Genomic DNA, 25,388 nt, shown 5'->3' with positions numbered 1-25,388 from the left:
GGAGTAGACTCCTCTTTTAGTTATATCCTTTTATGTTTTTTCTATTATATTTGCTTTGTATTTCCTTATCCTACTAGATTGTAACTATAAATACCCCATTGGGGCCAATGAATGAAAATAACCTTCTGAGCAATAATTTCTTCAAATTCCAATACCTTCTTGTATGGTGATCTCAACGAAGAGGTTTATATGGAGCAACCTCTAGGTTATGTTGCTCAGGGGGAGGGGAGACTCGTGTTTGTAGGCTTCATAAAGCTATCTATGCGCTTAAACAATCTCCACGGGCTTCGTTTGAGAAATTTAGCAAGACCGTGGAGTCCTTTGGTTTTGTTCAGTGTTATTCTGATCATGCTATTTTTGTTAGATGGCAGAATGGTGGTGTTGTCATTACGGCAATCTATGTTGATGACATTGTTCTTTCAAACAGTGATATTGGGGCTATCAATACAATTAAGGCATACTTACAACAGTCTTTCCAGACCAAAGATTTGGGTGATCTACAATATTTCTTGGAAATTGAGATAGTTCGTAGTAAACAAGGAGTTAGTTTGTCATAAAGAAAGTATGTATTAGATCTGTTGACAGATACTGGTATGCTTGCATCTAAATCTACTAATATTCCCATGGACCCTCAGTTAAAATTAGGAGTGGATGATGGTGACTTGCTAGAGGATGTCCATCGTTATTGGAGACTTATTGGAAAGCTTAATTATCTCACTGTTACTCAACCTGATATTTCTTACTCTATTGGGGTGTTAAGCTAGTTTATGCAGTCTACTAGAAAGGCCCATTGGGATGCTGCGATCAGAGTACTTAGGTATCTTAAGAGTGCGCCTATAAAGGAACTGATTTATCAGCCAAATCAGAGTATAGATTTGGTGGCTTTTTCTAATGCTGATTGGGTAGGGTCTGCATATGATCATCAGTCTACAATAGTTTATTGTACTTTTCTTGGCGGAAATCTTGTAACTTGGAGGAGTAAGAAGCAATCTATTGTTGCCCAATCTAGTGCTGAAGCAAAGTATAGAGCCATGGCTCACATGGCTGGTGAGTTGATGTGGCTTGGTTCCCTGTTGAGGGAAATAGAATTCCCAATTGTTGCGCCTATGAAAATGTTTTGTAATAATCAGGCTGCTACTTACATTGCTAGTGATCTAGTGTTCCATAAGAGGACGAAGCATATAAAGGTAGACGCTCACTTTGTGCGTGATGCAGTAAAGAAAACGATTATAGACTCTTTTTGTGAGCTCTACTGACCAGAGCTTGCTAATTTGTTCACTAAAGCTCAATTCAGGCCAAGCTTTCAGTCTATCTGTTGCAAGTTGGACATGGGAGACTTGTATGCTCTAGCTTGAGGGGGGATGTTGAGAACTGCACAGAATCCAAGGCTGCTGCCTTGATGTGCAAGCATGCAAGCCTTGGCAAGGCAGCAGTAAGATAGCCTTTTTTCACTCCACTTTCTATTTTGGTGGTAGTTTCTATTTTCAGAACTTTCTATTTTGGAAAGATTTTAAGAAACAAAAAAATTAGTAAGTTTTGTCTTCAAGCTGTAATTTTTTATTTCTTTTCTAGAGGGCAATTACTCGTCTCTCAAATTGTATTAGACCTCTTGGAAATCTATAAATATAAGCTTCCTACAATTCTAGGCTCTTTAGCTAGAATTGTAGGCTTGTGTAGTCCCTCTCAATTCTTCTTCTCTTTTCTTCTTCTCAGTTCTTCTTGTTGCTGCACTGTTTTGGCTCATTATGGTTTATTTTCAAACAAGTTTTAACCTTAACCAAAATATTGTACATGATTATAATTATCAGTGGAAGTGAATTTAGCCCCAAGATTTAAAGTGGAAGTGACTAGGCCATTCAAGTAGGACTAGACAAAACTACAAATTAAACTGATTGGATTACTAAGACATAAAGAAAATTAAGTAGCAATGCACTCGAATTATAAACATCACTGATAGATTGTCTCTTACATCAACTGGAGGACTAAGAAGTTCAATCCCATTGCTTATCTGACCATATGGTTCCATTAGATCAACCACACTCTCTAGATCTTCCTTTGTCAGCGATAGTCCTAGATGATTAACCAGCTGTTTGCTAGCTATCTTCAAAATTTTTGTCTCCCTCAGCCATTTGGGGACAATACCACTGAAAGTCTGCATAATCAACCAAAATAACAATCAACAGCAGCAAAGAAGTTCATGATTTCAATCCTTAAGAACCATATGAGAGAATTAGCAACATCAAAAATATTGGGAAGGAGGAATACAAGAAAAATTATGTCACCATATTGGCACAGCAGAGCCTCATGATATACAATAGAAAATTTGGGCAGTATTCATTAAAAATTGGAAGTTATCAGTGCCAACCCCAGAGCTACTTTAACGACACCACGCTAGGTATTCACTTGTCCAAAGGTCTACTTTACAAGTAGAAGTAACTCCAGTCAATCCCTACCATTAGAATTTCTGTTAGCTAGTTACTTTTTTCTTAGAAAAAAAGAAAAAAAGAAAAAAAAAGAGAGGCAAAATACCCCTCCTCCTATGGCTGTAAAAGAAATAAGCAAAGAGTTCTTCTGTTAACCAGAAAAGCCAGTGAAAGGAGAGATGTATTACTTGCAAATGGGACGACTCTTTCATATCACCTACAATCCAACTGCTTTTTCAAGATGAAGTTCCTATCCCATAGTCCTATAGACTCCAACCAATAATAATCAAACCAGCAGTCTAAAGCTAAAAAGGTCCCATTGAAATAGAGCTTGGTGGAAGAAATCAGACAGAAGAGGTTTGTCTTCAAGTAACATCTCATGGTTTCAGCAGCTTCTTGAACTAGGGTTCAACAGAACATGTAACACAAGGGTGTTGGTTGAGACCCCCAGGGTTGAGACTGAAGAAATTGAACACAAGAAAAATTCATTCTCAATATTGAACCATTAGGTTGCCAGAGAGCAGATTATGATAAACTAAATTTCTTAGGGCCAAAGCAAAAACAGTAAGAGAAATCAGGAGCAGCAGTAAGAAGAAAAATTAAGCAAATGTCGGAGGAAGCATCAAATTATACCTGAGAAAGGAGGAAGGTGGAAGAAAGGAATAGGAGGAAGAAACAGAACAGTCATGCGGCACCACAGCAGAAAGAGATGAACCCAATTTCAATCTCATTCTAAACCCATTTAAACTAGGAAATTGAAAAACACTCTAGTGTAAATTAATTACAGAAACATACCTTTTCTTTTCCAAAATTGACTTAATCCCCCAATTCCTACAATTTTATCTGCATTAAAGTAATGGATAAAGTTTACAAAAATAACCCCTAATCAACCCAGCATATAACTGCCTCACCCTGAGACTACTTTTAGTCCTGCAGTCTGAATCAAGTCACACTTTCATACTAGAGCAGTTTTGTTGCACATGTCTATGCCACTTCATACAAATTTCTCATAGCTTATCATGCCACTTCATTCCTTATTTTATCTCTTCTAGTGTAACCAATCATCCATCAAGTTCCTCATTTCAGCAATGTCTACTATTAAGACATAAATTCTGTTGAAATCGTGCAAATTTATACAGAAAAATGCACTATGGTCAAGCTTAGGCAAATTCAATACCACAAAAATGACACCTAACCAGTCCTAAAATAGTTCACATCAGACTCCAAGTTAGACACAAACTGGGACTTAACAACTGGACTCAAATAAGCTTTAACTTTCAAAAGAATCACTAGGTTAAACAAAAATAATCAGTAGCAGTAAAAATTAAAACAATCAGTAGAAGGAAAACTAAGCTGATGATGACCAAATCCTTGTCTGGGATGGTTCCACCACATCATATCACAACAGTAACTAGGAATTACAATTGTAAGGGACCAAAAATTAAAAGTCAATTTCACAATTATCTAATTTCACTTCAAGAAAGAGTTGGGCAAAAGGCAATAGAAATGAAAATAATTAAATAACACTATTTAGTCCATATATGAAATTGCAATTGAATAAGCTGACAGAAAAGAAAAGAAAAAGAAAGAAAGAAAAAAAAAGATAACATAAACTAGTATTTCTTACCGCAAACCAGCTACAGTAGCTCATAAGTTCATCAGTATCAAGAAATTTGCTCCTAAATGCAGTACCTTCCAATGCCAAAGGAACAAGTTTTAGCTCTACAGGCCGCAGAAGAGCTGTTTTCTCAGCAACCTGAAGAAGTTAATAAATTAAGACTTGAGAGAAAAATAAAAGCTTATAAGAAAAGAAGAGGGGGGGGGGGGGGGGCAGGCTAGGGGAAGAGAAGAAGCTTACAGCTAGCATTACATGTAGTCTAGGCATTTCTTTCTTTTCTTTTCTTTTTTCCCTGGTGAGTGGTGTAGGCTATGGGCATTCCTTTCATTAACAATGTTTGACCAAATAAAAATTTCTAGTTCCAAAATTAGTGTTAATGTATCAGAAAGAAGCAACAAAGTAACAATTAGAGTTCAATCCTGACAGCAATAAAGATAGGACTACAGTATCTCTAATTATTCTCAACTGTATCCATTTTTTCCCCCAAAAGAAAAATTAGAATAGAAAGTTTAAGGGATAGCTGAAGTAGTCTGAACCTACAGCCGGATCATAGCGTTAGTAAATTCCAGCAAGGCTTTAACAGCCAATTCCAGTGATAGTAAATAGATAACACTCCCAATATTAAGGGACTGAACTAGGCTTTTAGTATGGACAGGGAACACAGGTCTGAGACAAGGGTATAGTCTCAGACATACTAAGCAACAGAAGACCAACAGAAAGAGAGAGCACTACTGTCAGCAGGAAACATCATACGTTAAAAAGAGCAACCTAGTGCACAACACTCCTTGACATAGGTACTCAGTAAAGTAAGGCTTTGACAGCCAATTCCAGCAATAGTAAATAGATAACACTATCGATATTAAGGGTACATACTTCGAACTTACCACCAAACCCATAACCAACGCCATAAAACATAGCATGATTGATAAGGATACACACTTCAAAATTACTGCCAAAACTACTGGCCGAGTGTCTATTTGCAGCAGGGTTCTCAAATTTAAAACTGTAACTGAAAATAGCAACTCACCGCCTGTAACAACTTTCATTTCAGCGATTGGACAAGTCCAATTTCCCAACTGAAGGAAGGGCCTGGGTTGGATGGGGTGTATTGCTGTCAAAATAAGGTCTGAATCTCTACTGGTTGGATCTGGGATTTCCTAAGCTTGAAATATAGATGCAGAAAACATCAACAAGCAGCAGGATATAATCTTGCGTATTTAAGCAGCACTGAATGTAAAGTAAAGAATCATCTGAATGGCAACCCTGATATCTCACTAGACCACCAAGTACTCAGTTGAAGAGGAAAAAAAAAGAAAAAGAAGAAGAAAAGAAAGAAGAAGAGTGGTACGGATCAATAGAGGGGAAGAAGAGGAAGGGATATGACCTAGGCCTCTCACCTATGGCCCTGATCTATCTCTCACAGATCTCAAGGAATCTCATCTTCTGTATCTCAAAGCCACGGTTAAAAACTGTTTTTTTTTTTTTAAATGCCATCAAATTGGGGTGTAAAGAGATCCCTCTCTTTATTAATAGAATAGAAGAACAATCCTTCTTGCATGAATGGAAAGTTCATTGCCAGATTTAATCTGATAAAATAGAAACTAATCTGTATTGCTCCCTAAATTTAAATGCAGCAAAATCAAAATGAATAACCCTAAAATAGAAATTAAAATTAATTAACATCTTCTTCAAGAATCCAGCCATGCAAGTCAGTGAACCACTCCATAAAAATATCATATACAAGTCGAGAATGAGCTCCACCAAATCTGGTAAACCTGGCATAATTTCTTGTCTACATGGCTGGCTACCGTCAAACATCTACTACAACAGCTGATCTAAGGCTACATAGGGCAGAATCTAGGCCTCAACTGTGACAGAATATGGACCTTTAACACCATGAACCGATGGGCTGCAAAGAATTTGGTTGGGCTTGGGTGGTACTTCATTGATTCAATGTCAATAACTTAACACAGCAAGAGGCTCCTGCCATTTGAAAGATAAAAAACAAGCCCTTCCACTCAATGACGCAGATCTGGCACCGAATTGGCCTATTTTCATTTGAAATCCACCTAGGGTTGATAGAATTGGGTGTCGGGCCTTTCTTTTATATGTTTATGTGATAATGGGCCTTTTCATGTGCCCTTTATTTTAGTTTCTAGGCAAAGCACAAAAATAGATTATTTATTTGGTTTAAGTCAGGTCATTCATCCAAAAAAAAATGTCACGTCTATTTAGAGTGATACACATCATGGTTGTCAAAACATCCGCCTAGGCGCCTTAGGCCCATTTTTGGGTCAAGGTGACACGGTGTCACCTTGCTTGTTGCCCTCTATCACTTAGCCTCGCCTTGTTGCCTTGACAACCATGATAGATACACCTTATCAAGGACCTGATACACATTAATTAAATAGTCCAAGAGTTATATTTCAACTCAGCGCAACTAAGAATGTATCTGTAGGCTATAAATAAGCCCTACACATGTGATAGTTCACATTTCAAATTATTAATAAAATCAGCTATTGCAGCCTATGTGTGGGTTGTTCTCGGAGAATAATACACAAAGGTGGTAAGGTATCTCCAAGTGCTGGAGGAAAGGGTCTCTTGTGAAGTAAAGCTGAGATTCCTACATGGCTGTGGATTCAGCCTGCCTACACTTTCGTACACCACCAATCAGCTCATCACAAAGCTTTTCTTCCAAGTAATTGGCAGCAATCCCCATCTCCCTTCCATATCACCTTTTATTTTATATTTTTCCTTGAATTTTCAGATTTCCCAATACACCAATCTAACCATTAGATCTCTAGAACTTTAGGAACATCATCCCCCCTAGTGAATTTAGATCCTAGTTTGACGCCATTCTAGCCAGCCAATTTCAAGATTTTAATATTATCCTGAATTTTCTTACTTCCTAAATCCCCCTAAAACAAGAACTCTTACAACTCCCAATTTAGCCATCCAAACCCCACCAAAATTGGGGATCATATCTCTATAAGCTTCTTCTTGATTGCATCATGCACAAACTAACAATCTCCCTTTATATGCTTTGCCCTCTCACGAAACATTGGATTACCAGCAATGTAAGTGGCAGCCTAACTATCATAAAACATTTTCATACGGGTGGAAACTGGAAATCCCATTTCCTCTAACAAGGAACAAAGCCACCTCAATTCAATAGTGGTGTGGGCCATAGCCCTATGGCCTATACTCAGTTTTAGCACTAGATTGGGCAATGGTGGACTACTTCTCACTCCTACAAGTCATAAGATTTCCACCAAGAAAAGTACAATAACCTATAGTTGACCGGCGATCAGCGATGGATCTAGCCCAATTTGCATAAGAAATGGCAACCAAGTCCATACTTCGATTTGGTTAATAGATGAGTTCTTTTCCAGGCGCACTCTTGAGGTACCGAAGTACTCTCATTACTGCGTCCCAATGGGCCGTCCTAGGAGACTCCATAAACTGACTCAACACACCAACAGAATAAAAAATATTAGGACAAGTAACAATAAGATAAGTAAGTTTTCCAATAAGACTCCTGTAACGATGGACATTATTCAACAAGTCACCATCATCACGTCCTAACTTCAAATGAGGATCCATGGGATTGTTGCTAGGTTTAGAAGCAACCATACAGTCTTAGTCAAAATATCTAACACATACTTCCTTTGTGACAAACTTACTCCCTGCTTACTGCGGATCACCTCAATCCCCAAGAAATATTGTAGATCACCTAAGTCTTTGGTTTGGAAAGATTTCTATAAATGTGCCTTGACTGTATGGATTGCTCCAACACTACTGCCTCAAAGAACATAGCATCAACATAAACCGCCATAATGATAACACAACCACCATGCCATCTAACAAAGATAGAGTGATCAAAATAACACCGTACAAATCCAAAAGACTCCACAGTGTTGCTAAATTTCTCAAACCAAGCCTATGGAGACTATTTTAATTTTAGTTCCCATAAATACCTGATCTAACAGTCCATAATATATAGCAATATGTGGCTACACACCAAGAAAAACAGAAAAACAAAAGAGAACTTCAGAAGAGAATATTGAGAACAACATTGTTTTGATTAAAAAAAAAGCTTTGATACCATGTTAGAAAACAAGATTTAAATAATCAAAACGACAGCTGAACTTGAACAGAGGAAGGAGAAAAGAAGAAGAAGAGAAGCGAGATGAAGAACCAGTACAAGAGGCCTGCGATTCTAGCTAAAGACTCTAGAATTGCAAAGCCCTTTTATTTATAGCTTCTAATGAATCTAATACAACTTGAGTGACAAGTAATTGTCCTCTAAAAAAAAATAAAAATTTACAGCTTTAGTAACTTTCTAACTCCTAAAATAGGAAGTTCTGAAAATAGAAACTACCACCAAAATAGAAACTATCACCAAGTTAGAAACAAACCAAAAGAAGGAAAGAAGAGTAAAGGAAGGCTGATGCAAGACTGTCAAGTCTTGCACACCAAGGCAGCAGCCTTGGCTTCGCAACTTTCGACAAAAGAATTACCACAAAAGTCACTTTGTGACATTGGCAGTGGTAAATCGATTGTCCAAAGCATCAAAGATATTCCAGATGCTCCTCTTTCCAATGGCTGGGAAAATGTGACTTCATTGAAAAGGCCAGAAGTGAGGAGGATGGACATGCTGCCTTTGGTCGAATGGTTGAAAGTCAAATCTGAAGGATACACTTGCTAGGATATCCTAGCTTGTTGGAGGAATGATAAAATCAGATTTGGGTGCTATAGAAAGATATAGTATGCACCTACAATAGAGGGGCACCATACGAGCCTTGAGTCATCCAGGAAGGTTCCAATGGGATTCATAGGAATGTGATTAGGTTAAGAGCAGGGTTACTAGACCACGTAATTATACCACATGGAAATACCAACATGCATATGCTATTGACATATGCAAAATATGGAAATTTCAAACGAAATTGTCACCAAAATTAAAGTTCAGTTCAAATTGGGTAAGTGAATCAAAATTGACTGGTTCTTGATTTTGGGTTTTATCCATTTTCAAATACCTTTTTTTTTTTTTTCCTAATAAGAAAAGAAATGAAAAAACTTCAACATCAAAATAAGATGACAATTTCCATAATATTTTTAGCTCATAAAAAACAAATATGAAAATATTGAGAGTACTTAGTAGCATTTACCTTTGGCCAATCTACATAATCAATTAGTTCATTATCCATAGTATCCTTTGCTGCAATATGTAAGATCCTCTCTCTCTCCATTTGTGTTGGACGTTGAAGATGAAATATTCTATCCATTCGACCAGGTCGCTGTAGGGCCTGATCAATTTGCTTCAGATTTCTCGTAGTAGCCATTAAAACAACCCCATCTTGTTTCTCAAACCTGCATGACAAGAATTGAGATTTTATTTTTCTTTAAAGGGGAGATAGGATTTATGCATGGATTTAAAGATAACCACTCATCATTTCACAGGATAGACTCAATATTATCTGAAGGATGAAAACTGCAGGTAAACCATTAGTGTACACCTCTAAAATACAAGGTCCAAGACATCAAGAAGGTCATACAATTTTACAGCAGATGTCGTAGTCAAGCTAGTAAAACTAAAACATTAAATTGCAGCTCTATTCCATCAGTTAAACATTTCAAATTTCAAGGCTTTCAAGTTCCATTAAAAGGGTCACTAAGCCTAGCAGCTTAGAAACATCTTATCACATGGATATGGAAATCAAATGAAGAACAAGTTGAGCATAGCAGTTAAGGCATTGCCTAGTCAGGAGAGGGGGAGAGGGGAGTGGAGTTGGGGCACCTTGATAACTCTGATAGCCCGGGTAAGGCAGCTTGGTTGCCTTGTTAGTGTCACCGTGTACCCAGGATCATCCCAAATTCAATGCCTTGGGTTGCCTAGATGCCATAAACAACTAAGAAGCTGGCCAATAGTTTAACCAATAAAAAGTAAATAACTTACAACAACCATAAACTCTTCATGATAATACAATATTTTGTGGTCTTAAAGATGGATCTGTTAGGACTCACAATCAGTAAAACAACCACAGCTTTGCTAAGAGCCTACGATTGATTCATTCCATTCAAATCAGATAACCATTACAAAACTTACATTAATAATGAAACAGTAAAACTGCTGCTGCTATCTACTCAACACAGCACAACTACAAAGCAATAACTTTGGAAAACCTACCCGAGACACCCTGCTCTCCTCAGCAAGCTCAGCTTGTTTTCCACTCCATTTTTCCTCCCCCCCCCCCCCTCACACTTCTCGCATTCTTTTTCTTATGTACCACAATCCTAACAAACTCCCACCCTATCTCCAATCATTCCCTGCCACATGATGTCTCTTTTGCATGCCCTTGTTTCAGCGTTGGTTGTGGGTGCTGCCCATACCCTCCTGCCATTTATCACTTGCTGATTGGATTGTCCCTGATATTTGCCGGTGATGATCAGATGCTTCCCCTCCTATTCCTCCGTTTGTATACTCGAGTTATAAGGGGCTTATCAGGATCACACAAACACAATAAAACAGTGAAAGAAGGCTGCAGCCTGCATTTGAGAAAGTGTTGAAAGAAAAGATTGTGGTGAATGGCTTATTGATCAATGATCTCAAGCCCTCTATTTATAATTAAGTGGAAAGTACACTATTACAAGGAATAGAATTCTACATGAATACAAACTCTAATTTAACTACTAGTAGAATCCAACACACCCCTTCAAGTTGAGGCATAAATATTAGTCATGTCCAACTTGCCTATAATAGGAAGGAAATCTCTTTCTTTCAAACCCTTAGTGAAAACATCTGCTACTTGGTCTCTAGATCTTACAAAAGGCATGCAGATGAGCTCTTGTTCCAACTTTCCTTTGACAAAAAACCTGTCAATTTCAATGTGTTTAGTTCGATTATGTTGCATCGGATTATTAGCAATATTAATAGCAGCCTTGTTGTCACAATATAACATCATAATAAGGTTTGGAACTTGGACTCTAATATCTTGCAGCAAGCCTTTCAACCATAGTAGCTCACAAACTCCACGAACAATAGCTCTATATTCAGCTTCGGTACTAGATAAAGCTACCACATTCTGTTTCTTACTTCTCCAAGTAACTAGATTACCTCCAACAAAGATATAGTAACCTGAAATTGACTTCCTGTCTGGAGATCCAGCCCAGTCTGCATCAGTGTATGCTTCTACTTATAGATTGTCAGTGGGTGACAAAAGTATTCCTTTTCCAAGAGTTCCCTTCAAATACTGTAGTATTCTTATAACAGCCTTCATATGAGCTAAATATGGATCATACATGAATTGACTCACTATACCTACAGCATAAGCGATGTCTGGCCTAGTGTGGGACAAGTAAATAAGCTTCCCTACCAGCCTTTGGTATCTTTCTTTATCCACTGGTTCTCCCTCTTTTTCTTTAAGTTAAGTTCAAGCTTCAATAGGGGTATCAACTGCTTTACACCCCAACATTCCCACTTCTGATAATAGATCTAGGACATACTTTCTTTGGGATAGGAATATACCTTTCTGTGATCGAGCCACCTCAATCCCTAAGAAATACTGTAACTTCCCTATATCTTTAATTTCAAACTCTCTGCCAAGAAAGTCCTTCAACTTTTGAATTTCTTCACCATCATTCCCTGTGATGACAATATTGTCTACAGAGACAATAAGAAGTGTGATGTTAGTACCTAACTTCTTGACAAATAGTGTATGATTAGCATTGCTTTGCTTGTACCCAATAGAAGTCATTGCCTTCAGGAGACGTCCAAACCAACATCTAGGAGATTGTTTTAATCCATATATTGACCTCTTCAACCGACAAACTTTCCCTGCAGTATTGTCATCGGAGAACCATGTGGGATTTCCATATAGACCTCTTCTGCTAACTCCCCATGTAAGAAGGCATTCTTTACGTCTAGTTGGTGCAAGTTCCAGTCTTTGTTTATAGCTACAGACAACAGGAACTCGACAGTGTTTAGTTTTGCAACAGGGGCAAAGGTCCCTGATAATCAATCCCATAGGTCTGGGTAAACCCCTTTGCAACTAGTCTAGCTTTCAACTTGTTGATTGATCCATCCATATTTTGTTTAACCACAAATACCCATTTGAAGTCCACTGGTTTTTTTCCTGGAGGAAGTGTAACCAGCTCCCAAGTGTCATTTTTCTTCATTGGCTACATTTCCTCTACCATAGCTACACAGCTCTTATCAGCATAGGCTTCCTGCCAACTTAAAGGGAACAGTAGAATCTGATTCTGGAGCAGGAGACTGAAGTGGTAACGTATCACCTTTCTCCACCTGCTTTAGCCGGTTGTAATTCTTCCTCTGATAAGTCTGCACCTCCTTATTCTGGTCAATCTGGTTTTGAAAGACCCCAACAGTGTGTCTCACAGGAGTGGTCTCCCCCTGACTAGGTTCTTCACATGGTTCAATTATCGAAGGGGGAGGATTAGAGTCCTCAAGTATACTGGTCGAAGTCTCCCCCTGGTCAGGAAACTCTCCTGGGACTCTTAAGTTGTGTTGGTGTGTGATAGGAAGATCTAGAGTCGGAAAGAACACCTCTCCTCTAGGACTCTCCCCCTGAAGAGGTGTATAGTAAGGGCAAAACTCATGAAAAATTACATCCATGGATACAATGGTTTTCCTGGAGGGAGGATGATAACATTTGTACCCTTTCTGAGTAGCAAAATACCCAAAAAACATGTAGCGTAGGCCGCGGGGAGCCAGCTTACTCTGGTGGGCTGTGATTCTGGCATAACACATGCATCCAAAAACCTTTGGGGGAATAACAAAAGAAGAGACTCCCTGAAGAATCTCATTAGGACATTTAAAACCAGTATCCTACTGGGCATCCTATTTATAAGGTAAGAAGCAGTGAGTATAGCATCACTCTAGTACTAGTCAGATACATTCGTAGCAATCATAATGGAACTGGATATCTTTAAGAGATGCCGATTCTTCCTTTCGGCCACCCCATTTTGGGCAGCCGTATCAACGCAACTGTCTGATGTATTATGCTAGCGTCAGAGAGATATCTTTGAAATTCACCATCAATATACTCTGTGCCATTATCACTGCGAAGGATCTTCACAGTGGCATTGAACTTAGTTTTCAAAATATTATGAAAATCATGAAAACATCGAAAAAACCTTTTTTTTTTTTTTAAAGATAAATCCATGTAGAACGAGAGTGACAATCAATAAAAGTAACAAAGTACCTATGGCCAATAATAGACACACGTCGGCAGGAACCCCACACATCAATATGAATTAGCATAAAAGGAATAGGTTTTCTATTATGAAGAGAAGGTAAATAAGTAGAACGAGTCTGCTTCGAAAAATGCAAGGCTTCACAAAAAAATTATCCTTGTTACAAGAAAAAACCAAATCAGGAAATATTTTCTTAAGAGTTCCTAGAGGGGGTGACCTAGCCTACGGTGCCACTGATGAATGTCTGATATTACACCGGATTAGAAGATGTAGTCAAAGCAGGGGCAGATTCTCCAGTCAGCTCGAACAAATAAAGTCCATTGTCTAGTTTACCACGTCCAATCTCCTTCCCTGTGACCAGATCCTGTTATATGATTTGTGGCTCCTGTATCAATGATCCAAGGAGTAGAAACTGAAGAAGCTTGAAAGCTTGTAAAAGTTTTACCTGAAGTAGCAAGGTAGGAGTTGGTATGGGTAGTAGAGGAAGCAGTGGTCGAGGCTATACCGGCAGTAGAAGACTGCAGAATACGTCGCAGAGTAGTGAACTCCTTTTGTGAAAAACCAATGTCTACAGTGGGTGTGGTGGAAATTGTCTCAGACAGATTAGCCTTTGGTTTTCCCTTCTTTGTGCTCGTTTTTGCTCAAAATCAACAGGTTTCCCATGCCGTTTCCAACAATTTGCTTGGAATGATATGGTTTGTGACAGTGCTCACACTTCACAATGTCCTTAGCCGGATCAGATTTAGTGCAAATAGATTGTAAGGCTGATTTCTCCATAATAGGAGTATGAAGCATGGTTAAGCGACGACTTTCCTCACACTGAACAAGAGCATAAGACTGTTCTAGTGTAAGAAAGGGAGAACAACTTAAGACTTGTACTCTAATCTGATCGTACTCCACATTTAAACCTGCCAAGAAGTCATATACCCGAATCTTATCAATTTACTTCCTATAAGTAGTCACATCATATGGGTTAGTGGGATGATAATCCCCATAATGATCCAACTCCTGCCAAAGAGATCACAACGCAACATAATATTGGGCCATAGTTAGTTCCTTTTGGGTAGTCTCATGAAGCTTCTTTCGTAGCTCATAAACCTGTGAATCATTCCCCAATTGTCCATATGTATCAGTACTAGCCTTCCAGATTTGGGCTGCAGTATCAAGTAATAAATATCCACAAGCAATATTTGGAATCATGGAATTCAAAAGAAATGACATAGTAAGAGAGTCATTCGAGATCCATTTATCCTGTGAAACGCCTGTGGTAGTAGGTTTGATAGTGGTGCCCGTAATGTGTCCAACAAGTCCTCTTCCGGCAATAGTCAGGTAAGCATATTCGGGACTAAATCAAATAATTTGTCCCATTAAAGCCTACCGAAAGAGAATGAAGAGTGGGGTAATGTTCGGAGCCGGTGGGAGCAGGAGTACCATCAATAGTTGTCATGTTGACAAAATTATCTGCAGTTCTTCAACCTTTCGAAGTAACAAAAATGTTGCAAAATGCAATAGCCGAACAACCCAAAACAATTCTAAGTAATGATAACACGTGAAAAGTATCTTCTCAGGTTACCTCCAATTAGTATATTGTTGAACCAAAGTACACCAGGAAAGACTGGAGGGACACAACCGGTCCGTTTAAATACCAGACTCCTTAGACAAAATTTTCCTAGACATGCACTTAATCACCCAATATACATTTCCAGGATACTCGAAAAGAAAACAAACACGGTCCAAAGAGCAATGGGTCCAATTTTTTATTTTTTTATACTTTAGAAAATTCCAAGTATGCCCCTGAAAAACTGGAAATTACAAATGAGTCCCTAGAATTTTGGAAAATGACAATAAGGTCCCTAAAAATGCAAATCACGCATAAGACCCTGCAGTTATGCTAATTTACTAATAGGTCATTGAGAGAATTCAAATTTACAAAATAAACCCCTCATTTTAATTTGATAAATCGACGGTAAATTCAATCGGTAGATGAAGCACCACGAACACAGAAACTCTTCAGTGATTCAATCGCGATCGATCGCAGGGACTTTGGCAATGAAACTGAGACTTAAACACCAGAAATTGAGAGAAAAATCAGAGGTAAACTCACTGTTAGGCGCAGGAAGCAGCAGCAATAGTAGCAGGGTCTTTGCGTCTGCTGTTTCGCCTCCTTTTTTTTCTGTCGATTGCACAGGAAGCAGCGGCAGTACCTCAGCAGCGGTGGTAACTAGAAGCAGCAGCAGCGGTAATATGAAGCGTGGTTCTTCTTCTCTTTTTTTTTTCCCTAGTCTTCGAGGTTTGCAACAGAAAAGATAGGCAGCAGTAGTAACTGAAGAACGATGGTGACCCAATTGCGATGGTTTGCGATGGGTTTGAAAGAGAGAAAAAAAGAAAGAAGAGAAAAGAAAAAATTCTAATCGAATTTAGGCTCTGATGCCATGTTGAAAGAAATGATTGTGGTGAATGGCTTATTGATCAATGATCTCAAGCCCTCTATTTATAATTAAGTGGAAAGTACACTATTACAAGGAATAAAATTCTACATGGATACAAACTCTAATTTAACTACTAGTGGAATCCAACAGAAAGTCTGAAGGCCTGAAAGTTACAGCTGGATTTTGACCCATAAACGGAAGCTTGACCAAACAGAATCTACAACCATTTTCTGGAACTTCTTTTTCTTAATTATATTGTCAACTCGCACCAGAGTAAACCCATTCCTCATCCTGCAGCTCATGCTTCAATTACACAGATGTAGACATCCACAACTCCTATACCTCACCCTATTAGTAGTCCTTGCGTACATATCAAGATTCAAGAATGAAAATAAAGATTATAGGTTCACAGGTGACTGAATATGGCATCAACTGGCAGTTGCTTATAGAGGTAGTAAACCTCTGAACTATTAGTTAATATTGTTTCTAGTAAGCCATGGTCGATTACAGACTAAAAGGTTGCAATTAACGCAACCCGCCAGAGGTAAAAAATGCAGAGATCTTGTTCCTGCTGTCCACATTTTGGAGGACATCATTGATGGCTCTGTCACCAATGCGGACATCAATGTAGGAGACAAAGGAGTGAAAGAGATACAGGATTTCCTTCGGAATACCTGACAGTACATTTCAATGCCCGTGAGGTCCATGTTGGCCTGGTAGAGCATTGGAACTTGAAACAACCATGAGAGACGCTTACAAGAAAGCCCTCCATTAGATGTTGGGGTGGGAAGGCTATTGCCTTCATGTTGATTTTTGAGAAGAATGTAGAATAGATTTTGTGATATGGAAGGAGAAAACAATCTTTGCTCATAATTCCCCATAGCTGGCTGAAGCACTATCTTTCATTCAATAAGATTGCTGAATTTTATTAGTATTATTTATTTATTTTATAAGAAATGGATTAACTTGTATGACATTCCTTTGCAGGCATCCTTATGCTTCGTTCACTAATGGTAGGCAATGGCTGTCGAACCTATGTTAGGTCTGATGAGAAAGATCTAAGGAAACCCTTCATACAGTTTGTACTTTGTATTTGAGTATGATCAGACAACAAATCTAGAAACCTCCATTCTATTAAAATCAGAGTCACATTCATGGCAAGGATATCCTTTACATGGGAGGAGTTGTGAGTTTATATCATCTCATGTGCAACACCCACCACCACCCTGCTGCAACCCAAAAAGAAAAAAGAAAAGAGGGGGAAAAAATTACTGCAAAGCTGACTTGAGTGTGTTTTGCAATGATTTTCCTCCTGTTAAAGGAAGGTTACAGCTTAGAGGTTGGTAGGCTATATTTCTGAGACAACTGTATGGCTTAAACATGAGGAAGTCAGAACCGAGTTTCCCAGACTGAAAATCAAGTAAAGAAAGGAAGAGGTGGAGAGCCAGTCTGATGTATTCAATAAAATTTGTAACCTCTGCTGCTTCAGAGATATTTAAAATCAACCTGCTCCACCAAAAGACAAAAAAAATTAATTATAACTTAAAAAATAATAGAACCGGACATGGTAATTAATGGCCCTAAACGATTTAAGGAAGAAAGACATAAAGTATGACGTAAATATTAAATGGTAGCTAATCAACTAAGGGAGACTAAAATGACAGCTTAAATAGTTTGGAGAGATTCCCTCAATTTGATCATGAAGTAACTTGGCAAATTCCCTTTTATGGGTAAGAAAAGCAGCTGAGTGTCAAATTTTTTTTCTTCTTTATTTAGGAGCTGTCCCTTTGATTTTAAGAAAGCAGAAGACTCTCATTTTCTACTTCAGTCCACTAGTAAGGCAGTCTTGGGAAGTCACTTGGTGCAAATTTAAGGAGGGATTTGGGTTTATGATTGGAAATGAGTAGTTTTAAGCGAAAATAGTGGAAGAGGGAGAGTCATTTAGGGAGGAAGAAACTTTGAAAGGTAATGGGAGAACTTAAGGTGGTTGGGGAAGAGAGGGATTGGGCAGGGGCACTAGGGTGGGGTTGGGGGTGAGGGGGTCATTATGGGAGGAAGAGAGAATGAGAGGGACAAGGCTGGACAAAAGAGTAATATGTTCATTCGTCAGAAAGACATGTCACCCCTGAGACTAAATACTGGGAGAAGGTTGCGTGTGAATTTTTTTTCTTTACCATTTTAAAATGTACATGCTGTTTGAGCAATGGCTGGGACCATGCATCACCAATATGTGGATTTTTAGTTACTGCTTATCTGCTACACACATTGCACAAATAAATAAGAACACCAGCCATGTACAGATTGAACAGACACCCAATGTGAAATTGTGCACACCTAAAGGCCTAGGCAAGAGTCACCCAGTATTTCCCCGGACTGCTTGATTGCTTAGGTGTCTCCTGAACAATACTAGTCTATAAGTAATAAAGTTGCCAAGTCAAAATTGTTCGTGACCTCACAAGTAGCAAGACATTGTCATGAAGATATATATTAACATCGAACGCTAATACTTGAACAGCATTTATCATTGGCATATCATGAAATCAATAAAGATTGGTAATCCCATGAACAGGATGAGAGGTTAGACCATTGGTAACATAAAATCAAGAACAACAGAACAGATTCTGCAATTTACCCATCAAGTTCAACAAGAAGTTGATTTATGAATGCTTCATGGTCCTGCTTTTGAGTATGGACAAACTTTCCACGAACACCAGCAAAGAGGTCAAAATCCTCAACAAAAATTATGACAGGTGCCTACATCACAAAATCATATTGCAGAAATATCAGAGAAATTTGTGCATTTCCTATGGTGGACATCATTAAGAATTTATGAAACAGTGTATTCATCGCCCCACCCAGATTCTTTGGGTTGTTGTAAACTCATGCTCAATACAATTATAGATTAAATGACGGGGGTATTTAACACTTCATGGACTGTACCACTTTGGTATTCAAGGATGGATGCATGTGATAGAGGAACCCATCTCAAAGGAAGTAGATGTAATTATCAAGACACCGTTTGTACTTGTCTCCTTAGGCAAGTTCATATTTAAGTGTTTGGTTAATTTGAGTCGCTTCCCTTGCTCACTTTGTGCTGAAACTTCACCAGTGAGATGGGTTCTGTACTCTAATATGTCAGCTCAGTAAGTGGTAAATGTCAATGTTACTATTCATAAAGGCATTTAGAAACTCCCTAATAAAGAAAAACAGAAGATAAATTATAGGTTAATAAAGGCCAACCAAATCCCTTGCTGTTTCGAACAGTTCCCTAACATTCGATGCACTTTGGCCAACCCATAATTCAGGCTCCAACTGTTGGGCTTTAATTTCAACAACAGGGACCCTTGCTTCTGCAGCTATGGCAAGTGCTAGAGACGTTTTCCCAGTTCCCCTCTCGCCTACAATGAGAACTCCCTGCAATATTAAATAAGAACTAGTTACAGCAAAATGCAAATCCATCCAAGCATGCTGGATAAGATGATAAACCAATTAGAAATCATTTGCAGCTTATGTTATGCATAAGCAAACACACTGAAGTTTGAAAGGCATAACTACATTTGCAATTCAACCACTGAAATATTGCTTCTTAGGCCTAACATGAACGAGACATTATTAGTACTTCACTTTTTTATAAACCTTTTTCTTAATGCCAGAGAAAATGTCTTGGAGAAACAGTTCAACGTAATGAACACATTGATGACCCTATCCATGTAGTAAGTCGTGGAACACAGGTTTGCAGAATCAGATTCAGATGAAGGCATATGAGTTATGAGAAAGCCTGCTTCCCAAACTGCATTAGCCTTGAAAAAATTAGGACCTTCATTTCAAACATTAAAAGAAATGGGTGAACTCCATCAAGTGACGATTTTTCTTTGTAGCCACACCATTTTGTTTAGGTGTACTAGAACAGGAAGATTTATGAAGCATGCCATGTAGGGTCACAAAGTCAGAAAAAGGAGCATAAAATACTCAGCGCTATTACCATGCAAAGTTCACTTATTCATATCACTATGAGTATTAATTTTAGAAACAAACACACAAAAAATACAGATTAACTTAGAACAATTTCTCACTAAATGTAACCAAGAGACCCTACAATGGTCATGAACAAAAGTGACAAAACATTTAAAACCCACCAAAGAATATCTTTATGTTAACAGCAGCCTGTAAAGAAATCTATTCCAAGAGTAATAATAAATATAAAAAGAGACTTTATGACAAGAAGACAGTACCCTAGGTGCACGAGCTCCCATTTCCTGGAATGCACTGGGATTTTGTAGAAATGCAACAACTTCATTGATTTCCTCTCTCATGGAGTCAACACTAGCAAAATCTTTCAATGGTATCGGGGGATTCTTTACCCTCTGTAAAGTACCCAATCATAAAAGGCACAAGTTTTAATGGATAATACAATGATACAGATAATGTAATGTGAATAATGACAAATTGGAAATTTGAACCTTCATCTGATCAAATGCAGATCTTATTGGATCAACTCCCTCCTTTCTTCTGCGTTTCGCTCTCCCCAGCTTAAACTTGTAATACCTTTTCTGCAGGAGAAAAGTAACACAGTAACTGCTTTAGTCAATTTCAATTGCCAGTAGGAAATTTCTTAGACAGGGAGGCAAAAAGGCTCATGATAAGTGATTAGTGGCAGAGATTTAACATAAGGCTATCTAACAGGTAATGGCCACCCAATAGAAAAACAGCCCAGAATATCTACAGACGAACCTGCAATGATGTGATAAAAACATGAAGATTTCTTTTTCGAAACAGACAAGCAGCTGAATAACAGCTAAACAGTCTTGTATTGGTCTAGTATAAACAAAATTCCCACAAAAAGCAGAGAAACTCTATTCAATTACACAGAACTAATTAAAGAATCCCCACAAGACGAAGGGAAAAGCGCTGTTTAGCCTGTTTGGGGGGGAGGGGGTTTAGAGAACCATCATTGTTTGAACAGCATTGCTGTCCCATCTGATAAAGAAGAAAGGGTCCCCCTGAACATGTTGAGTGGAAAATTTGGAAAATTAATTAGTATTAGTATAGTACAAGTGCCACACGAATGTGAACTCTTGGCCGGAATAATGTTCGGAAAAAAAAGGTTGGCTCCTCACCCTATTGGCGGATGAGCGGCCTCCTCACCAACCTTTCTTCATTCACTTCATTGAGCTGCAGAATGAAAGATCTCTCCCCATTAGCAAGAGGTAATCATTTTAAAGCCACAAGAAGGTATCTCCTACTGAACGATAGGAAAGTGAGTTCTTCCAGTTGGCATTCATTAGTCCGGTTGGGTAGGAGCACCTGGTTGATTTCTCATTGCCTGTATTAAGGATGCTTTTGATAAGGGCCTCAGTTAATAGTTTTGGCATTCTATTGTTCCCAGAGAACATATGAATGGGTAGTAGGTGCTTGTTGAAACGGTTTGCTCTTTTCTTCTCGAAGTATGAACTGATGAAAGAAGTGGTCTGAGAATGGCTTTTGCAGAACATGTTCTGTTGGGGGAACAGAAACTTGATAAAATGGTCCCGAGTCTCTCGACAGTGAAGGTTTCTTGAGACCACCCACCCCCACCGTGAACCCTACTAGCAAACCTCCTCCACCTTGCTTTCCTCCCCATGCCCTAGCTCAATAATTAGATTTTCAGATTGTGGGTTCAATTGGGAAATATTTACCATAATGGATTTATCAAACACTTGTTTACAAACAAAGAACGGTCTCTCAGCATAGAAAGTATAAACATGTAAACGGTTTAGAACTCGTCTCCCAGAACGGGAACGTTACCAAATGCATGGTAAATATCACACTCCTATTCTAACATGCAAGCCTTCATTTAAATACCAGTGAGATTCACCTAATATCTGTTCTAATTCCAACTAAAGAGAAAGACAATCGAAAAGTAGATTATTCTGCATAAACAAGAAGACCAAAAAACATGAGAAAGATATATGGCTTGAAAACGCCTAGAAGAACAGTCTTAAAGTAACACAAAAGTTGGTCTTTTAAAGACAATACACCAATGTAACTCATTAAATAGAACATATATGATTCAGATCCTAAACTTAAGTTGTGGCAAAATAAACCTCCGACTTAATGTGGTGGATTTCGATCATTCTATAGTAAATTTTGGTTTCTATTCCAGCACCATCCTCTGAATCATTGAAACAAGTCATGTGTCAAAACCAATGTTTCAACTGAGATATTTTGGATTCCCAAGATTCCAACACAAGATACCCATGCACTCTCAAAAAGTACAATATCTGGACCCAATTTCAATGGTTTTGACCATCTTTTGCAAGTTTTGACCTGAAAACATATATAAGGCTCATTGAAACCCATTAAGACTTGTGGAAACCTTGCTAGAAAGCAGAACAGGCAGCCCACAAACATTTATTATAAAGGTTTTTAGTGGGTCTTTTTATTATAGGCAGCCCATGTGTGGGTCTCTTTAGTGGACTATAAACTAATGTTGGGTCCCTTAGTCCAATTTATTACGTGTGAATCGTAACCAGACTAACACCGTTAGCTGCTATTATGGATATTCAAATTTCAAATGTGAAGGGACCAAAGTGCCCCTCAGGTTATTTAATACACTGTGTTAATATATGGTTTTAAAAAGAGATAATTGGTCATTAAGTGTATTAATATAGATATCCACAAATAATAATAATAATAAAATAATAATAATAATACAATGTATTAAATAACCTGAGGGGTACTTTGGTCCCTCCATGTTTGAAATTTGAATACACTTAATGCCAGATAACGGTGCTAGTCTAGTTGGGACCGACATGTAATATATTGCACTAAGGGGACCCAACATTAATTTTTTGTCCAATAAGGGAACCCACATGTAAAAAACTCTTTATTATATCGTTAAGGTAAATGCTTAATTTGTGTTTCATTTACTAAGATATTAATCGTAAATAAGTAAACATCTCCCCCTCCCCCACCAACCAAAAAAAAGAATAATAATAAAGACAAAAAGGACCCTATTTGAATCCCCTAAAAAACAAATTTTAAACAAAAATGCTTCTAAAAGTGTAACAATTATAACAATACAAAAAAATCAAAAACAAAAACTACAATCTCAATGGTTAAGTGTTGTTTTCAACTTTCTAATGCTAAGGTTTTTACCAGGTCTAAATATTTTATAAATCTTAATAAGGTTAAGTATTGCTAAAAAAACAAATATCTGGTTAAATATTCATTATCTTTTATGCCAAAAAAATATTTTCTAAAAACATTTTTACCCATGCAACATCAAATGGCTGTGGACAGGAGAGTATTCAACATGGTTCATGCTTGGTCTGGTTTTTAATATATATATATATAATAAAAAGGTCTTAGAAGACAGATGGAAAACAGTAAAATGAACTAACAGCAACTGAAAAAAAACTCATCAAAAGAAAAATACCTACTGACTGGTTTAATAGTACTGCTAAAGCAGTAGCTAGATGGAAGTCTAATCTATGAGCATCAATTCTGTTAGGCTATCATAATTTGAATACAAGAATCGATTATAAAAACTGAATTAAGAATAAAAAGAAAGGAGGATGATACCACTCTCCGTAGCTTTTGCATGTTTGGATCCTTACGGAAAGGCCCAAAACCAAGAAGTCTTGGAATCTTCTTCTTTAAAAAGCCAATGATTTTAAAGAGCACATATCCATAGATGCTACTTCCAATGAAAAACCAGAGAAACCATTGGATTTCATCTGTCTTCCTGGATTTGAAATTAATTTCTGCCTCAGACTGCCACTTCAGGTACCACGTTGAGTCAACAGTTTGAGTCATTTCCTCCGGCCATGCCATCCCTAGACTCATTCTCACCTGGAACAAGATACAAAGCAAAACATGATACCATGTAACTTGTTCTCTTACATTAGGAACAAAAGAGAAATTACTTAATATAATGAAGTATTTGATATTAGGAACAAACTCTGATGGTCAGAAACAGCAAGAAAATATCTAATTACAAGGTGTTTGCTTTATCATTGCCTACCGGATAAGGGATAATAATCTCCACAATAGGGAAAACAATCATCATTGCTATGTCATCACTAATATCTCTGAACCTCTTTAAAACCCAATCTCTTCCATATGAGACAGGTACCGATTTCCACAATCCAACCAGACAATGATAAGATAACCTCATTGTTAAGAGAAACTGTTCATAGATATCCAACTCAGAGAAAGGAATGTGCATAAGGTGAACTGCTGTCGGAATACCCGAAGCTAACATCTTGAGATAAAGCCCATCGAACCCTCCAAAGTCTTGAAATAGCATTTCAAATTCCTGCAAAAAGCTAGAATCCTATCAGCCACAGTATAAAGAAGGGAAGTAACAGAAATCATATGGAGAGATTATAATAACCTGAATATCGACATATCAGCCAGAGTATAAAGAAGGAAATTGACAGAAATCATATGGAGAGATTATTATAACCTGAATATCAACATAGTATTCATTGTCATCACCCTTGAGTGTAACATACATGGCAGCCCAGTCATGCCTAATGCGGGCATTCTCTACAAGTTTCTTGGAAACAGCATAAGGAACAGCTATTGAATCCATTTCCCACCGATTCCGGTCTTCATTGTACCATGTTTTGGCAAGCACTCTATCGCGATTCAAAAGGATATGCTCCTATCCAGAGAAAAAAATATCAGGAAGTTACATGATCATTAGATAAGACATGGTCTTCCAGAGGCATGAATTTTATTTCCAGGATCAGTTTTCATCTACCATATAAATTGAAACTTGCACAATCTAACAAACTGCATACCACCCATAAAGCATCAGTACAAAGATGATAAATGGGAAAACTAAAGATCTTAAAGAAGCTCATCAATACAAGAGAGGACAATTAACATATGCAAACACAAAACTTTATACAACCCCAAGGAAGAAACTGGAACACAGTCTTTATAAATGCCCATCTCTGTGGAGATGAGTTGAGATATCTTGATCATGGCCATTCTCTAAGCAAGCTGAGTGTTTCTTCCCAAACTTCATTTTTTTTAAAACTATGTTCTACAACGGTAGAGGTGGTGTTGGTGGAGCTGCTTAGTTGTCGATTTTATTCTTGTACTCTTGTGGTGTAACTTATTAAGTACACTGATGTTGAAATATGAAATTGTGAACAATTGAACATGTTTGATGTATTATTGACTTTAATTTTTTATGTTTTCATTTATATCAATTAATGGTTCTGTACTTAATGTTTTGTACGTTTGCAGGGCGGATTGGTTTCAAAGTTAGGGTCAAGCTGGAATTCATATATATACACTTGTTTTCTCACAAATCTAAGGCCACCCCTGTATTAAAGGCCGAAAACAGGTCAAATACCAAATTTCAGCCTAAACTCAGACCTAATACCGAACAAGATGGGCCCTCAAGTTGGGTGGAGTTGACCGGGGATTTTTCCAGATCCTGGTTTTTTGATGGACTGAGATCCGTGTCAAGATTGAGATTTGAAACCATGTGATGGACAAATGTCATGTATTGATACATAAATCAACCACATGGCCCCACCATCTGCAGGATTTATCCTTGACTTTGAAGAGTTTCAGTTAACTTTTGAAAATTATTTTAGACCTTCATAATAACACATACCAAGTCCACCTTTGGGAATATTACCTCTAGTGTTTCTGATTGTCGCTCTTGTCTCTTGAAAACCCAATCACTCCTCCAAAATG

The 25,388-nt window shown here is 37.9% G+C and overlaps 1 protein-coding gene across 1 annotated transcript in view; it reads right to left on the bottom strand.

Annotated features, from left to right (window-relative positions):
* EMB2458 (FtsH extracellular protease family) overlaps positions 1-25,388 on the bottom strand; it is a 54,919-nt gene that overhangs the window by 18,896 nt on the left and 10,635 nt on the right. Inside the window, exons 3-12 of the mRNA XM_089168903.1 lie at positions 24,136-24,336; positions 23,692-23,985; positions 23,250-23,519; positions 20,147-20,236; positions 19,919-20,050; positions 18,927-19,100; positions 18,319-18,440; positions 9,213-9,414; positions 4,051-4,179; positions 1,970-2,152 (exon numbers count right to left, since the gene is read on the bottom strand). Of these exons, the coding sequence (XP_089025029.1) occupies positions 1,970-2,152; positions 4,051-4,179; positions 9,213-9,414; positions 18,319-18,440; positions 18,927-19,100; positions 19,919-20,050; positions 20,147-20,236; positions 23,250-23,519; positions 23,692-23,985; positions 24,136-24,336 (1,797 nt within the window). The remainder of the gene's footprint in view (positions 1-1,969; positions 2,153-4,050; positions 4,180-9,212; positions 9,415-18,318; positions 18,441-18,926; positions 19,101-19,918; positions 20,051-20,146; positions 20,237-23,249; positions 23,520-23,691; positions 23,986-24,135; positions 24,337-25,388) is intronic.

This window comes from Hakea prostrata, chromosome 9 (assembly GCF_041222555.1).
Source record: "Hakea prostrata isolate BN-2017 chromosome 9, UWA_Hpros_2, whole genome shotgun sequence".
NCBI lineage: Eukaryota > Viridiplantae > Streptophyta > Magnoliopsida > Proteales > Proteaceae > Hakea > Hakea prostrata.
This window is presented reverse-complemented; position numbering and strand designations above follow the sequence as displayed.